This window comes from Vidua chalybeata, chromosome 1, assembly GCF_026979565.1.
Source record: "Vidua chalybeata isolate OUT-0048 chromosome 1, bVidCha1 merged haplotype, whole genome shotgun sequence".
Lineage (NCBI taxonomy): Eukaryota > Metazoa > Chordata > Aves > Passeriformes > Viduidae > Vidua > Vidua chalybeata.
The window spans coordinates 145,082,942-145,100,933 of record NC_071530.1 but is presented as its reverse complement, the minus strand read 5'-3'; the positions used below and the strand labels follow the sequence as shown (position 1 = coordinate 145,100,933).

At 39.4% G+C, this 17,992-nt stretch overlaps 1 protein-coding gene across 1 annotated transcript in view; it reads right to left on the bottom strand.

Moving 5' to 3' along the window:
• Positions 1-17,992, bottom strand: part of TG (thyroglobulin) — a 140,877-nt gene that overhangs the window by 99,945 nt on the left and 22,940 nt on the right. The window contains exons 17-23 of the mRNA XM_053958544.1: positions 16,252-16,461; positions 13,856-14,010; positions 13,208-13,364; positions 10,762-10,986; positions 5,964-6,113; positions 4,243-4,413; positions 1,474-1,596 (exon numbers count right to left, since the gene is read on the bottom strand). Of these exons, the coding sequence (XP_053814519.1) occupies positions 1,474-1,596; positions 4,243-4,413; positions 5,964-6,113; positions 10,762-10,986; positions 13,208-13,364; positions 13,856-14,010; positions 16,252-16,461 (1,191 nt within the window). The remainder of the gene's footprint in view (positions 1-1,473; positions 1,597-4,242; positions 4,414-5,963; positions 6,114-10,761; positions 10,987-13,207; positions 13,365-13,855; positions 14,011-16,251; positions 16,462-17,992) is intronic.

Sequence of the window (17,992 nt, the reverse complement as noted above, 5' to 3'; positions counted from 1 at the left end):
ATGATATAAACAGCTGAGACAGGTCTGACCACACACCCAAATATTTAAAGTCTGCTGGATAATTTTGCCAGAGGCAGGACTCTCATGAACTACTTTGCCAGCACATCACATCTGCCTGATACAGTAACCCCATAGTAAGGAGGTTGTGACAAATATCAGAGTGATAGGAAGGAGGGAAACATCAAATTTCAAATTCTTCAATCCTGCTGGCTTCCCCTGCAGCAACCCCCTGGCCACTGTAAGAGAGAAAGAGCCATTCTCTCCAGATTTAGGAGGGGTTGAAGATCCTTCTGCCCTTACACATTCACCATTAACTTGTTCCCACATCTCTGCTCCTAGCCCAGGTGAAACACTTTCCAAATCTTTAGTATAAAATCAACCAACTTAGATTAAAACATCAGCTGAAATGCAAGCTGAGCTTTCTGACCTTACAGGGACTTAGGGAGGGAAAGATTAACCCTCACCCCTCAATGAGAACTTCAGCAGTTCAGTATTCAGTATTGAGTAATATTTTGCAGTTGTGCTGCCATTTATTTACACAACTCATAAAGAAAATACAGCTATGAGAGAGATGGAACCAGATTGGTTGGCAAAGGGGCATGATTTCTTCCCCAGGTTTGTTCTCAGGCTCTCTCAGTTCAGTGCCTTGCTTTTGAAGATCTCCATTTTCAGGGGAAGGTGCAAGAAATCTTACAGTATACAGCCAGGATGAGCTTGTGCAGGAAAATCATTCTAGTAGTAAAAGGTTTCACATATTCAGTTCTTAGCATAAGAGGTGATTGCTCCAACTAAACTGTGGCACATGACACAAAGCCACTGATTTGTCAGAATTTTGGACATATTTGTCATTACTTTGAACATATCCCTTTGCCTCCTTTCACAGCCTCAGCTTTAGGAGACACAAGGTGAGACTGACTCAAAGCACCCTGAAAGTAGTGTGTGATTCCTCTGGGTTTTAGGTAATTCTGAACCAACTTAAACCAGATGCAATACAGTACATAAACTGCAAGGCTTGGCAGAGGAATATCTCTGAACTCCTTATAATGCCCTTCTAACGTAAGCAAGGATGATTGTTCCTATTTCATGTGCCAATCAGGTAATTTGTGAAGAGGTAAAAGCTGACTTTTCCTATGTTCTGAACACCTAATTCTTCTTTTATCTGCACAGTCGGATGAATGTTTCCTGGTTTAAATCTCAGTTCTCATTAGTATTGCAAACTACATCAACTGGCTTTGAAGTCAGATGACTTGTCTGAAGTAGTATGCAAAGTCAGAAGACTTCTTTCTGAAAGAAACATCAATCTCTTCCCTGAACCAAGGTCACCAGAAGTTGTAAATATCTTGCAGTGAATTGGTGACAAACTGCAGAACATATATTTCATCTAGGAACTTAACTATAAACTCATAATATGAAAATAGTACTATTTTCCACAATTATTAGTGTCGTCTCTACAAATTTTCTCAGTTTTCTCACCTGAAATACACTGAAAATATGTACTTTGCAGGTCTCCCTCAAATGACTGAGACTGAAGAATTTGAGCTTCTTCTGATCCATAAATCAGGCTAGAGGCAGGAACTCTTTCAAATTTTCTGAGCACTAAAAAAGAGATAACAAAAAGCCCCAACCAAGTAGTATTATCAGTTTCCATGCTGCAAACAGACAAAGACGTAAGGTAGAAATTAGGCTTGAAGAATTCTGGGGAAAGAGGTTTGCTCATTAAATGATGTACCATAACCTCACAGATAATGCAGGAGACAGCTGGCGTGAGGGTAGAATTTCTGCTTTGAAATAAAAAGTGTCACAAGATAGTTTAAAAACCAGTTAGCCAGGAGTGGGCTGTGATTTTACTTTCCAGTGAGGCTTTCTCCCAGCAGCAGACCTGCCATCTCTCATTACTTGTTCATGGCATTGAAACAACTATTGAGTCAAAGGGGGAACCACCTTTCTCCAAATCAGTCACAGAAACAAGAGCCAGCTCCAACAGCACTTGGTTAGACAGGAAATCCAGAAACACAACAGCCTGATCTCCACTGTGGGAAATAGTAAGGATAAGAAGATTTTAAATAGTAAAGGTAAGAAGATTTTCAGGAAGCTGAGAAAGCAGGCCTTAGAAACAGAAAGAGCAGAGACATTAGAACTAGCTGCAGCTGCAAAGTTTGAAAGTAGAAAAAGTTACAATAGTACAGCAAGCAAGGACATGAAATAATACCTTGAATTTTAGGCTTGGCTGAGATAGACCTTAAGACTGCAGGAAAACATGCTTAGCAAGATAACAGAAGGTTTTAAGCTGAATGATGATGTATTGTGTATTGTCAATAGAAGGCATACCAGCAAGCATTGTGTGACGCAGGTGTACATGTACTTCTAGTGATTAACTAGAGCAACTGTCTGTAAGCTTTAACAATATATTATTGGCTAAAATGTTTTTAAAACATATGTTTAAAACATATGTTTTTAAAACATAGCTCTGTAACAAAGAAATCTTTGGCTGCTGCTGGTTGTACGTGAGCTTTGCCATCTTTTCTATTGTCTCAACCATGTAATGAGGCTGATGCTGCAATAAAAGCTCAAGGAACGTTCCCCAGCAGTCCCGTTCCATTCATGAAAAGAAAAAACTTCCCAGCACATCCACTGACTTCAGGCCCAAGGCTATACCCAAGCTAGTATGTCCTACATGCTGCTTTATTACTCCTCCATTCCACTTTTCACACCTGACTGTCACTTTTCTGACCAAACCCTTTTATCTGCTCCCTCTGCACTGGACCTGCCCATGTGTGAGGAGTCTGACAATCAGCACTGTTCACACACTGGGAAAAACTCGTGGGCTCTAGAGATGCAAACCCCAAAGGTCACTAAATGGGGTGAGGAATCTAATCCAGGCTCCAGAGGGTTTGGCCCTGTCTGTGCCCTGCAGAGGCTTACAGGCTGGTGAGAGGACACACAGTGCCACCACCACCCTTCTGAGGTTGCTACTACCTGTATTACCAGGGGGTTGGGCACAGGGTGCTCACAGCTTGATGCACCAGTACATCTGAGTGAGCACAGCACATTATCCCTGACCATGGCAGGGGGTTGGAAGTAGAGGCTCTTTTAAGATCCCTTCCAACCCAAGCCATTCTGTGATTCCATGACACATTGTTGCTGTGTTTATAAACAGTCATAAATGAATTTTCAACAGTCATAAATATTTGTAGTGTCATCTTCCAGCATGACCCACAAAACCAAGCACAAATATCTACAACTGCTCCATCCTGCACAGAGTCAGAAATGCCCAAGCAGAAAGGCTCATGGTAACAGGAGAATTAAGATCCCGAGTCCTTTCTGCAGAGAAACATCCCAACAATCATTGATTGAGAGCAACAGAGGCTTTCACCTCATGTTCATAACTGTGATCAGTCTCTGAGTATGCTCAGAGGAAAAAAAGTTATTTTTACTGAAGATAGTTTTGCAACCTCTTCATAACTGAGGACTTTACTTTTCACACTCCTTCCACTGATCACACTTGTCATAAGACATTGTCTAATTCAAAGCACAGCATGACATCAGTTTCTAAACAGAATATTCCATTAAATTCAATACCAATCATATGATGAGCATATAAAAACTTCTGGGCAAAAGCAAAAGCTGTGAGGCTGAAAGATGTAATTAGACCTTACTGCAGGCAGTCTGGGGACTGTTTGATAGATGACTTTCTTTGTTTTTTCAAGTTTTTCATCCTTGAAAACCAGTGTTTTGCAGCTGTATTCAAGGAGAAGCAACCTCCTCCAGCCTGCTAGGATGTGTTCCCCAAGTCAGATACCTTACAGCAGGGGCCCAGAGAGTGATGTTATGCTGTGGCTGTGAGGTCATTGCTAAAAATATTCTATTTCCCATGAATACACAGATGAAGGATAATTTTACAAAGAAATTAATAATTCTGCTTCTTTCTCATTAGCCCTCTCATTATTCTTTTGGGTTTCCAAGCAGAGAGCACCAAGGTCAGCACAAATCAAAAGCTGGCAGCCATCTGAGAGTGCAGGAAACCTGCTTCTCTCTCTTCCTTACCAGGAATAACTTCCCCAGTGTAGTCAAGAAATGCAAAACTAAGGAGGAATGTGGCTTAAGGCAGAGGCCAAAAATATGGGAAAGTGAATAACTATGGGACAGTGAATCCCCATAAGCTGTGGAGTGCTTAGTCTCTTCATAAGGAAGTTACACCAATGTGGGGTCAAAAGATATCCAAAATACCCTTCTGCCACTTACCCAAGCACTGCTCATCTGTAAGGAGATCCTCTGTTTCAGTCCAGTCCAGGGCTGCTCCAAAGCTGTCGACACAGAGGGATTTCTTGGTGGCAGGGTCCTGCTGGGAAGGTCTGTACTGGCCATCTTCATCACACTGCAGGCCCTGCTCACCGCTCTGGCAGGGGGTGACACCTGGTACAAGGGAGCAGGGGAAGGAAAAAAGGCTCTTTGATAATGCTATCACTGAGTTTCACAGAACTCAGAGGCTGGACAGGACCTCTAGAGGTTGTAAGGTCAGAGACCCCTGCTCAGGCAGGGCCACCTAGGGCTGGCTGTGCAGGACCCTCTCCAGATGGCTTTCACCCTTCTCCAAGGACTCCACAGCCTCCCTGGGCAACCTGGGCCAGTGTTTGGTTGTCCTCACAGCAAAAAACATTTTCTGATGTTCAGAGGCAACCTCCTGTGCAGCCACTGGTCCTGTCAATGCAGTAGGACAATGTTTCAGGACTGTGGGACAAAAGTCTCCTTAGCACAGCAGAGACTGCACTGAAAATTAAGCCAAGATTTGCACAGTATTTGCCCACTCTGAAGCATGGTGGTCTCACTGCTTTGTTGCTACTTCGATTTGTGTTTCAAACATTTTTTGGATTCTCTGTCATGCACAAATCTCTGTTGCTGTATTTCCAGTACTGTAAAGCATAGTGTAGAGAAGAAACTGTACTTTCATACAGGTTTGTTCAGTGACTGCTGCAGTGGATCTGTGGAATGTTGTGAGCAATGAGAAGATCTATCACATCAACAAATTCAGAAAAACTCTTCAGACTCTGCAAGGAGATGGCAGGGACTGAAAGAAAGGAGGAAGGTAAGGTGTAGCCCGGCCTTTTGAAGAGGGCTGGCATTGAGGTGCAGCACAAAGGTAAAGTGGAAACCAGGTGGGGAGGAAGTTTAGTAAAAAAAAATTGCAAGTGCAAGTTTTTAAACCCTAAGGAGTGAACTCTTAAGGACACAAGTCCAATACCTACCCAGGGAACACACATGGAAAAGAATGATAACTGTATGCAAAAGCTAATTGATGTTGGGGTGCATTACAATAAAAATGGGAGGTTTATTCCCACCTAAAAGAACAAATAGGTTGAAAGAGAACAAAGTAGACCATATACTTAATGACACTTCCCAAGAAGCCAAATCTTGTTACTCTTATTTATATCTTATTTTATATAAGATAATTCTGTAGACAAAACTGAATTTGGACCTAATAACTGATTTTCTGTATAGAACTGCATGAAAAAAGACCAAATAATTTAAGCTGAATTCACCAGCTTTAGTGAACATTTCAATAGTTGCTTTGTGAGAAGTGTTTATATTTGCAGGGGAAAGAGCTGCACAAAAAAAGACTATTTTAGTGTTCACGGAAATTACAATAAATTAACTTCATAAGAAGTTTCTTACTGATACTGAACACCCAGATATCATTCCTGAGGACAATGAACATGTCTAGAGGAACCACAACATCCTGGATGAGACTGACCACTTGTTTCTCATGCATTTTTGGTCAAAAAACCAGACAGTTTGTACTTTGTAAAATGCTTTTGAATGTATGCAGAAGGGATCATATCCATCCAAAAACCCCCAGAGGGAGGATTAATTTTTTTTAAAAAACAACTTAGAAATTAATAAAAAAAAAATCATTAGATATTTGAAGCCAGAAAATAAAGGATATGGAAAAAATGAGTTCAACTTACAGTGATCAGCACTGATTGCCCCATAGGAGTTGGTAGTTTTGCCCACAGGACACTTGATACAGAAGGAATATCCTGTCTGATACTGATAGTAGCCAAGAGGGCAGGGAATGCATTCATCATCCTGGAAATAACTGCCTGGAGGACAAACAACTGCAGAGAGAACAATCACCTTATTACTCGTTGGAATTCAACCACTTCTGGCATTTGCACACATGTGTGGGTATATATAAAAATATAAAAATATAAATATATATATATATAATGTGTATAAATATATATTTTTATAATGCTGATAAATTTGCCATAGGCTTCAAGCTCTTCATATATGTATTTCTAAGTAGTATAACAAAGTACACTCTTTAAGTAATCATTAAACTCATCAATGACAGGAATATAGGCTGTGATATGTTTTCTCAGATCACCCAAAATCTCTTCTTTAGAATTCAAGCACATGAAGCTCCTTGGAAACGCCAAGTCCAGGACTGATTTCCAACTGTCAAATCCATTTGTAATAAGATAATGCAGGTGGACGAGTTGTGAAAGAAAACAAAGGAAGTCAAGCTACAAAAAGAGTAACTTCTAACACTACAAACAGAAACAGGAAGCTTCTGAGGAGCAGAAACTCCAAAACCATCATATAGAAATCCACCATATGGTAACACTTTTATTCAGAATTCCTGGTAAAGAAATTTAAGCACTTCCAAACTAAACATTAAGGGCTGGATTAAAAGCCACTAGCTGTGCACATGACAACTCAAACACAAAACAAAAAGGTGTTTCAGTGATGTTCTTAGTCTGTATCTATATAATTTTCAAAACAATAAAGAGCAATATTTCCAGCTGACCTGTTGCATATTACAGAGAAAATTTTTGTCTTCTGGAATATCATGGAATACTGTCTTTCCCTCCAGAGCATTCAAATGAACACTAAAGCAGAAGAGGCACAGACATTTTGCAGGACAATATCCCTGCTTGTTATTTCACAGCTGCTTCCCAGATGTAGATTTCCTTCAAAACACTATCAAATGTATATTTTGGGACTTTGACAAGGTGCAAAACTTTATTTCTGTTCTTGCCCTGCATCCTGACAGAAGTTTAAGCTTCCAAGAGAGAGAAACAGCAATGGAATATTGGCCATTCTCACTACAACCCATATGATGAATTGCTGTTCTGGCCAACACACCAGAATGTACATGAATTTAACTCATGGGACCACCTAAATCATAATAGACTAAAAAGACAGCTAGTAGGAAAATTATCATATCTTCCTTCATCATCTGTAAATAGTCCAGTGGGAAGGTCTGGGAGGATACAACTGTGAGACTGAAATTTTTCTCCTAGTATGCACCAAGGCAATTACTCTGGGTAAAACACATATCTAAAATCAATTACAGAATGAAAAAAATCCTGGATCAGTCAAAATTCTCTTTTCAAAAATCCATCATCTAATACACAATTGTCTGATATGTTTTAAAGACAATTTTCAACACATGCAAAAAGCATAATACTCATTGAACAACAGCAGAAATTAAAGTGAAATGAGAAATCCATTCCTAAATTGAAGACAAAATGCATTGAATGAAGAGGCTAATTAAGGAATTAAAGTTTAAAAATAAACAAATTAAGCTTTTCAAAGAATTCTACTTTTTTTTATAGTTTTAGTCACAATGTGAAAGAAACATCTGTGTCTCTTATCAGATTTTGAGCATGAAAAACTGTCTTTCATTTCACATTGTTGGATTGACAAAAGGGCACAAAGAACAGTAAAAAATGTTGGTGCAGAATCATATTTTCTAGACTCTATAACTCTTGAAGGGACCTATCAGTTCAGCTACAGGCCATGCTGACAGAATCACATGTAGGTTCAGTTTGACCCTACAAGTGAGGCAAACCATTATATTGTACCTCTTTCAAGCATTAACATTAATACAATTTAACAACATAAGAAACTAGAGAACAAGTTTCAACTAAAATCTAAGAGCTAAGTGTTACCAGTGGGACCAAACTGTGTAATCTAAAACAGGGAAAAAAAATTAAAATATATAAAAAATAAAAAAAAAAAAACAACCAAATAAATTTAACCCCTTGCTCCTGCAATGAAATTTGGAACGTGGTCTCACTTTTAACTGGACTTGGGCTTCTGTGTACCAGGGGAACAAGCTGCAAAATCCAGGCTAAGGAGCAGCTCTCTGAAGTGATTCCACAGGGATATTGCCCTTCACAAAAGCCTCAGCTCTCACTACACTGAACAAGTTCAAAAACTGTCCCAGCTGATCACTGCCCAATGCTTGCCCTGCTTCTGCTTTCACCCAGGGATACTGGAAAACTTTGGGATATCAGATTCTTGAAATCGATTATTAGAAATTAATTCTTAAGCAGTCAATCAGCTATAAATCTAGCCCTTTCATTTGGGTTATATTATGTTTAAAGTAAATCTAATAGAATCATAAAGCATTTTAAATAAAAAGAGCCAGCATAAAAATGTATAATAAGACAAAGCTAATTTACAAACAGCCTTTAGGTGTTCTCCTGAAATAAATGGGGGAGAAGGGTTATGTTCCTAAAGTCTCCCTGGACAGTTTCTAACTCTCTTAATTTTAACTCATCCATTAGCAAAAGAAAGTGCCTTTTCTACTATTAAAATTTAGCTAAAATAATATTGTTACCCCCAACTCTTAAGGAATTGTATTCATAGACACCTGTGACATAACATAACTCAGTGTAAGGCTGAGACTAAGAAAAAATGTCATATAAGAAAAACTAACATATGATAAATGTTACCCATTTTACAGGTAGGAAGATATGAAACAACAAAACAATAAATGCAAATAAACAGATGACTGTAAAGAAAATACAAGAGACAAAGAGGCAGATTCATATAAGTTGCATGTTCATATATTAATGAATACATTAAGCTTATTGAGAACACCAGAAACCTGTTCCTATTGAGCTTCCTGAAGGAAAAGCAATGACATTGACAATGAAATAAAACCAAACAAATCAAAAGGATCAGGATCTGAAAACACATTTTTTATTTCAAGAAGAAGCCAGAACAGGAAAGAGAAGAGAAAAGAAGAGAATAAAGAATCTCTGCCACCCTCACATAATTTTTTTTTCTGTAGTCACAGGTGATGCTTCTTACTAATTGTCACTATTATTAGTGGGGAAACAGACCCAGACAGGATGAATGAGCAGGATATATCCATACATACATATATATATATATATATATATTAGAAGAACCAGAACCTGAATTCCTAAGTTCCCCGTTCAGAACAAAATACGCAGTCCTGCAACACAAACCAGTGTCCAGCAGCATGTACACTATGACTGCTTAGAGTATGAAATCTGTCAAAGGCTGGAGCAGAAACTGTCTCCTTGCCACATATCTATGATGTCTGTTTTACTGAGTGACATTTTCCACAGCTAGCTGGTTCAAATATGTATTAATTAAATCACAAGGCAAGTTAATTCACTGCTTCCTAGAGGTCTTTATGCCTGGCAGGCAGTACTTGGCAGAAAGATCCAATCCTTTGTAAGTTCTGCTCTAAGTGATGGATTCTACCTAAAAAATAATGATACCTTTAAGCAATACAACTCTATATCTTGTTAAGTAGCTGGTTGTTTTTTTGGTTTTTTTGTTTGTTTGTTTGTTTGTTTGTTTGTTTGTTTGTTTTTTAATGTGTTTAAATAACTCAGATCTGAGGTGTTTCAGACTGTGGAGGTGAACTGAACCTGCAAACAATTTACCCTTAAAGGTCCAGGCTGGAAATTGCAGCAGTTCAAAAGTGTTCATCATTTGATTATCTTACTCAGGCATTAGGAAACTCTCTGAGCTTAAAGAGAAACACCACACCAAGCAGGGAGATAAGTTTTTTTCACATATTCTGATGGGCTTCATAGCAATGAAGTGATGAATATCTGAAAACATACCCATTACAAAACTTACTCAAAACCTGCCTCTGTTATCTTATACCTACAAGTGGTACATCTCTACTCTGTTCCCTAGATAAAAAAGGGCTAGATATAGTAAATCCATCCCCAGCTGACATAAATGAGACATGGACTCATTGAGAACAATTGGCCAACAAGAACAACCAGGACCTGAAGGAAGGTTGGTGCTGATAGAAACAAGAGTGGGGCTGTCAAGGCAAAGGCACTTTGGCAGCATGACCTGGTACAGGGACAGGTTGGCACAGCCACAGGGAGCTGTGGAAAAGGCAGGTTTGGCAGTCCTAAGCAGGATACTGGCAGAAAGGCAGCCTTTTCCAGGGAAGCAGACTAAAGAGAAGGAAAGAAGAAAAAAGGGCAGAAGTGCAGTTAGGTCTGGGTGTTGGCCAGCATCAAAAAAAGCTTCCATCTGAGCTGGCTGGACTTGGCCCAGGAATTCACAATCTCAGGACTTTTGGCATTTCTGCATCTAGGTTTCTATTCCAAGTAATGGATCATTATCTGAAGCTCTGGCTACATTATCTTTGTGAAATCCTCTTATTAAAGTTCATGTGCATTACAGAATGACCTTCTATTACCAGACAGATCTAAAATGTTTACAAAAATCTCAAAAATGTTTACAAAACTCTCTACAATGTCAGTGCCATGATGCCTATTTCCAAATCATTGGTTCAACACAAGAGCTGAACAGTAAGCAAAGTACTAATTCCCATCTTTCTCATTCACATTGGTGCCTCACACCTTTAAATATGAACTTTAAACACAAGTTCCTTGATGACTTTCTAATTTCAGCTTTATACTGATTCCTGACAACATCTAAGAATGGAAAGCTAAAAATGAGACATACCACATCCTTGTGAATTAGGACCTGTTTTCCCAGGAGATGAAATTCTTCTAAACCCGCTTCTACACCCAAGCTGCACACGGGGAGACAGATCAAACTCTTCATCCCGGGGAAAATCAATGACAGAATCTGCTATGAACTGCTTGGAATCCAAATGCAGCAGAAAAACACCATCCTTAATCTCTTTTATAAATGCTCCAATGAGATTTTCCCCAACAATTGCATTTTCTAAAGAGGGGAAAAAAATACAACAAAATAGCATGAAAGACTTTTCCGTAATACAATGGATAACCACACGGAAACTGATGGGTTGAAGTTAAAAACAGAGGCAGATGCAGAAATACAAGCATGTTAACAAACAGCAGACCATAATTAATCTGTACAGCATCTATAAAATTACAGTCTTACTTTACTCTGCTAAAATAGACCCAAAACCACCTCAAACAGAAGGCCCCAAAGCTGCCTTAGCAGGTAATGAAAGTTGGAACTTAATGGGACATGATGGTGCCATGACTATACAAAGAGAGCAGGCTCTGCTCTGTCTCTTCTGAAACCACACAATCATTCCCTCAAAAAGCTATTTTTGTACTACAGGGAATTTTTAGTATGGAGAGGGTCAAAAAGGTAATTCCCTCAAAGAGGAACACTTTCAAAAGGAAAGTTTAACATGAAACCAAACACACTTAAACTTTGATTCACTTTCTGCGAACTGCTTGAATATTCACAGGGGCAATGGAATATTAAATAAGATATAATTGAGATTAGATATAATTTAGATTAGACATAAGGAAGAAGTTTTTTACAGTGATGGTGTAAAACACTTCACCAAGTTGCCCAGAGAGGCAGTAGATGCCCCATCCCTGGAAACATTCAAGGTCAAATTGGAATGGACTCTGAGGAACCTGACTGTGTTGAAGATGTCCCTGCCCATGGCAGAGGTGTTGGACTAGATGACATTTAAAGGTCCCTTCCAAGCCAAACCATTCTATCATTTTGTGTTTTTTGTTTCGCTTAGAATATGTATGTAAACAATATCGAACTGTAGAGCCAGGAGCTACAGGACCACTACAGCTGCCATCTGTGTCCTGAAGGATTTTGAATTCAGTTCTGGTCAAGCAAAATGGCTGTAGGACACATATCTCCAAGCCCCAAAGTTAGAAGGAAGAACACATGCAGACAGACCTATTTCCTTTTAGTGCTGGGAACACCATTCCAAAGCAGTAAAACTGGAGGAAAGGTCACACAGAACCACCAAGGCTGGCAGATAATCTAGTAAAAGAATCTACTAAAATAATCTTCAAGATAATCTAGTCCAACCACCAACCCAGCAGCACCATAATCACCCCTAAATGATATCCTCAAGTGACACATCCAGATGCCCCTTGAACATTGGCAGAGACAGTGACTCCACCACTTGCCTGCCCAGTTTATTCTAATGCCTGAGCATTCTCTCAATTTAAAACGTTCTAATATCTAATCTGAACCTCCCCTGGGACTCCCTGAGCCCATTTCCTTTTGTCCTGTCACTTGAGACTTGGGAGAACAGAATGATCCTCACCTCCTTTCAGGCAGCTGTAGAGAGCAATAAGATCTCCCCTTTTCTCCAGGCTAAACAGCCCCAGCTCCCTCAACTGCTCCACACCAGACTTGAGCTCCAGACCCTTCCCCAGCTCCATTGCCCTTCTCTGGACACACTCTAGGACCTCAATATCCTTTCTGAAATTAGGGGTCTAAAAATGAACATGGGATTTGAGGTGTGGCCTCACCAGTGCTGAGTATGGGGGTCAATCACTGCCCTGGTCCTGCTGGCCACATTATCCTTGATACAGGCCACTATCCTTGATATGCCCACAGAGGGCATTTGAACTTGGGATATATATTTTAATATATTTTATATTGGAGGAAAATACTGACTGCTTTGAAAGGAATTCCTTACACCACCCCTAACTCTCGTGAAAACCACAGCAAACATCTGCCAGTCAGTGGTCTCTGTATAGCTGCTCTAGGATGTCAGAAGTAAGGATCATTCTTTAGTGTCAAAGGTAATGCAACTAATAGAAAAAGAGGGAAAAGAGAAAAAAAAGAAAAAAAAAAACTTGGAAGAAATTAGTTAAGTTTTTGACAATGTGTGAATTGTGTTTCTCTGAATACAATGAATATAAATAGTTTTCCACCACTGAGGACGTGTCCAATGGAAATTAACATCTGGGACAGTTCAGCTCATGCCTGATAAAGTAATTTGCAATCCTAGTTAAGGCAGCTGCAGTCCTATCTGAAAGAAATATTCAATTATAACTTCTTTCCACTGTGTGGTCACAGCCTGAGAAGGGAAATGTATCAACACGGAAAACTCAAAAACACAACACCAGCACTTATAAAGACAGGGAAGCGATATGATTAAAAGCAAATCAGATTTAATCCACAGAAAAATCAGAGAAAGAAAAATTACCAATATCATGTAAGTCAGGGAGAGAAGCTGTGGGGATGTTTTCCAGCTGAGTCCTCCATGTGATGTTCACTCCCAGGCGATCCACACTCAGGCATTCGACATAGACAGTGGAATCATCACACATGGTAACTGAGCCAGTTTTTCCAAATGCATTCACCTTGAATTCAGAATTAAGTGAAATCACAGTTAGACAATCTGAGAACTTTCTTGCTCTTGCCTTGCCCTATTCATTTGCACTGCAGTATACTCCAAGTATACTGTCAAAAGGGGCTGTAAAAACAGAAGCAAGAAAATATAATTTTAGCAAGTCATATACTCACTGAAAGAATAGTCAAAATATTCTCTTCCATTGAAACATTTTTTTAACAAATATTGGGCTAGCATGATATTACTTTTATGGCTGGAACTGAACTGATCTGATGATGTGGTGTGAGACTAAACCTATTTTCCCACTCATCCATATGAGAGTGCTGCCAATCCTGAGAGATTTCATGGCATATTCCATTCTTCCACATTTCTCAAACAGGCAAAGGTCTATGTTGTGTTTCACTTTTTTTTATTAATTATTTTTAATGCAACACAAAACCCAACCAAAGAAAACAAAAACAAACCAACCAAACAAAATCCACCAACAGGAATTTAAATTACCTGGAGGTGACATAAACCACGAGCCTTCAATTCATCTAAAATAAATATCTGGAATGCCTGGAGTAATCCAGAGTAGTCAGAACTACACGTCTTCTCAGGAGGCAGGCGTAGTTGAAAGTGTGTTTGAGCTTGGACCGTCTGAAATAATTGAAGCTCTAAAAATGAAGTAGAGAGGACATTTAGTAACCTCACTAATGAGGAACCTGACCTTCAGAGTTACTTTGAAAAAAGACAACATTGATTTGACATTCTCATGTTGCATCAAAACATCTCCCCACTTTTAGATGAAAGCAGTAGAGCTGTCAGGAATAAATAACAAGCATCAAGACACAATCTTGATAAATATAAATGTTGTGCATTAGAGAAAAAACCAAGTGATACACTTAGATAATAATGAAGAGATATTTGACACTGGAGCACTAGCTCACAGAAGGATAAGGGCAATCTGGAGAATTACTGATAATTTTTCATAAGCCTTAGCAAATAGGAAGTTCCAGAGAACTACATGAAAGCTGACATTTTGCCAATACTTAGAAAAGAAACAGAAAGACAAGAACTATTGACCTGTCAATTTTCACTTTTCTTACATGCAATCATGAAAACAATTTAAAAAGGAATTGAATGGTGAAAACAATTAATACTATTGTAAATGGGCTTTTGGAAGCCCGCCTTGTCAAACTAACTGAGAGTAAGTTTTAGGAGAGAATAAATTTGCAGAATAATGGCGTTGCCATGGATGTCTACTAGTGCTTTCTGAATTTTTGATAGAAAACCCAAGTGATGCTAATCACTCAAATTGATGACAAATCGTGAGCTCATCAGTCAGAAAATCAAAATCTATTTAATGAGTTTTTAGCAAGAAAAAAATATGCAAATTTCTTGTCTCCCCTGGAGTAACACTGATCCCAGGCCCCATGGAGGGTTTGTTATCTCAGGTTCAGCACGACAGTCATGCTGTCATTCCACCTCCAAGTGGAGCTGGTTCTTATCCCACCAGGCTGGACAAGCAGCAGAGCTCTCCCTCATTCAGCTCCTCTGCAGGCCCCCCCAGCATCACATACAGGTGTCACTGCTGGAGTACAATTCCTCATCCCTCACCCCAAAAACGAGCATGAGAAAGCCTGGAGAGCTTCCAAGGAAAATGACAGACAGGACCAGAAGACACAAACCCCTGCTTCTTCCTGCAAGGCACAAAGCCCTCTCTCTGCTTAGTTTCTCAGAGAGTATTTAAGGAGCTGATTTAACCACAGTCTCTAGATGTATACATAAAGAACACAAAATACGATTTTTGAGAGTGAGGGTAATTATCCATTGGAAAAAATTATGAAGTGTTTTGGTGAATTCTCTATTATTCTGAAGTTTGTTCAATCACCTTCTGATGTGTTGGGAATTTTTAATTTCTCCTTAAACCATGCTCTATTCCAAACACAAATTACTGGGGGAAGTCCTTGCTTACAGTAAACTTTATAGCAGATTGCTACACATGCCCCTCTGTCCCTACAAAGCTATCCCACTGCCATCAGGCAAACATGGAAGCTATTTCATAACATGCTACAGAAATCTCACAAACACAATCACAAACAGACAAAAGTTTCAGTCCGAAATTGAAAGTTTAAAAGTATTTGCATTTGGAATAGAAGAGTTTAACCCATTCTGAAGACTGACTAATGGGTGTAACCTATTCTGGAAGTGAAAAGTAGCTGCAAATTTTGCAGGAAGACCTGCATTTCTCAAAGTTCAGCACTGCTACAAATTGCCATTTCGATCACAATGTATGTCTTTTAAAAATAATTGAAAAGGTCAACATTAATATCCAATTACATGAGCTTTGAATGGGCATCCAATTCTTCCAAGATTTAAAGTGCTATTATTTTCTTGAAAGCAAAATGGTTTGAAAAATACTAGAAGTCAGCCAAAAAATACAACAACAGTCCTTAAGAACAGACTGCTGCAAAAAAGATGCAGAACTAACAGTGACTTGATTATGCAAATAAACAGTCAAGTTCTGCCAAAATCAAACATCTGGCACTCATCTGTTCTTCCAGGACTAAGTAGTTCCATCAGAATCACTTATGCTGCCAGCATCTTTTAGCTAACAAGAAAAATCTGCATGTAGATTGAATAGCTATTTATAGCTCTATTATTACAGGCAAGATGGACAGTTTTTGGCATGGGGGCCAGCCAAGAGCCACAGGTGAAGATGGCAGAAGACAGAACACATCTTCTGCATCTCAGCTCAGCAACTCCCCTCTAACTATGGCTGTTATTCACACAGTAGTTCTGTGATAAACGCTGATTTTTGCACTGTTTACACTGCTCTGAGCCCTCAGAGCAGGCTCCAGTAGATCAGATCAGACCAGATCAGATCAGATGAGACCAGATCAGACCAGACATACTCTGGCAGGCCTGGAGCAGAGGGGCAGCCGAGACCCAGCGCCGCTGCCGCGCGTCACACTGGGATGGGGTGCTGGGAGTGGCGCTGTGGAAGCCCTGGCGACACACGAGCTGGCACTGCTGGATGCTTGGAGCTTGCCCAGAGATGGTTTCACAAAGTACAGCCCCATTGGCAACTGCTGAGGCACCAAATGGCAGAGCACACTGCGGACCTGCGGGCACGGGAGAAAGGGGATATGTGTTAGAGGCATGCTATGACAGAGTCCATAAACCCCTCACATCCACAGATTCAAACCTAAACAGCACCCTGTGCCTTTCCCACTCATCAGCTTTGGCCTGGTTTGAGGTCAGCTTGGTTCAGTTTACTGAAGTGATGGAAAGGCACATATTGACTGTGATGGGTAATGCATCAGGTCCAGAAAGGGACGTGCGTGGTTTCTAGGAACAGATACATTTTGAACAGTCATGAATAAATTTAAGCAGGAAATGAGAAGGAGATTTCTAACCAACAGCAGAACAAACCTTTACAGAAGATATCTAGTGGAAACAGGCAGAGCCAAATAAACCTCAGCGCCCCTTAGACTGAAGTTTGAAAGGTTTGAGATCAGGAACTCATGACTGTGGTGTCTTCAGTGGAACCAAGATGTTTCTAGTGACCAGTAGGGCAGAATATACATTTTTTTATATGTATATAGATATAACAGTAGTATACAGCTCTAGAGTTGGAGCACAGTTTTCCTTATCAAGTCACTCTGTATGACTACAGTCATTCAAACCCTGCTAGCCCACTGTAACAGACTAATTACAGCGATAATTAATTTTTACTCATCAGTACAAGCCAACTGCATCACTCAATATTAGCCTAATCTCAACTCAATTACTAAATATATCCAGTAATAGCTAAACACTTATTAGTTCCAGAGCTACAAAACATAGGAAAAAAACCAATTAATTTCCTCACTTATAAATAAATACAAAGAAAAAGATGCTATAATATCATACAATTCACTTGCTTGGTGTATATATATAGATCATTTTCCAAATTACAATGCTCAGATCAGTCTTAAACTTCCTGATCATTGAAGGGAGGCAAATATTGTTGTTGGTTCAGATCCGAGCACCCTCCCTCTCCCCTTCTGATGGAGATAAATTCCATAACTAAGCAGGCATTTCATTTAAAGTATTAAAAAACTTGTATTAAACTTTCAGTTATAGTATTAAAACATTGCAGGATGAATCTGGGATCCAGTGTGTTTAGTACATCTTTGCTTTCCAACCCTGAGCATGTCAATGTCAACAAAAAAAAGCTTTCATATTTGCCTCTCTGAATTGCCAAATGCATATTTTTATCCAAGTCTCCTTTATAGGAACTTTTTTGCAATAACTCTGTATATGGGGCCACTACATTCCTTCTCTTCACTCACTGACTCTGTAGCCAGACTCTCTCAGTAAAGGTGGAAAGCTGGAATCCTTGCTTAACAAACTTCTAATAAATCTCCCAAGCTTTTAGGATCAGAAGGCATCTCTGTAAAAGAGATAGTAATACTTATCCTGGACATTAAATTACAATAATATAATCTTTATACAGAGGATGTAAAAATCAGTCTGTGGTTTCTTAATTGCTCTAACACATTTCTATATCCAGCAAGTTATATCCAGTCTCAGCTGAATGGTGCTACAATCTCTTACTGCCTGTTCCATTGAGATTTGGTGTGTGAACCAGGGAAATACCCAGCCTCCAAA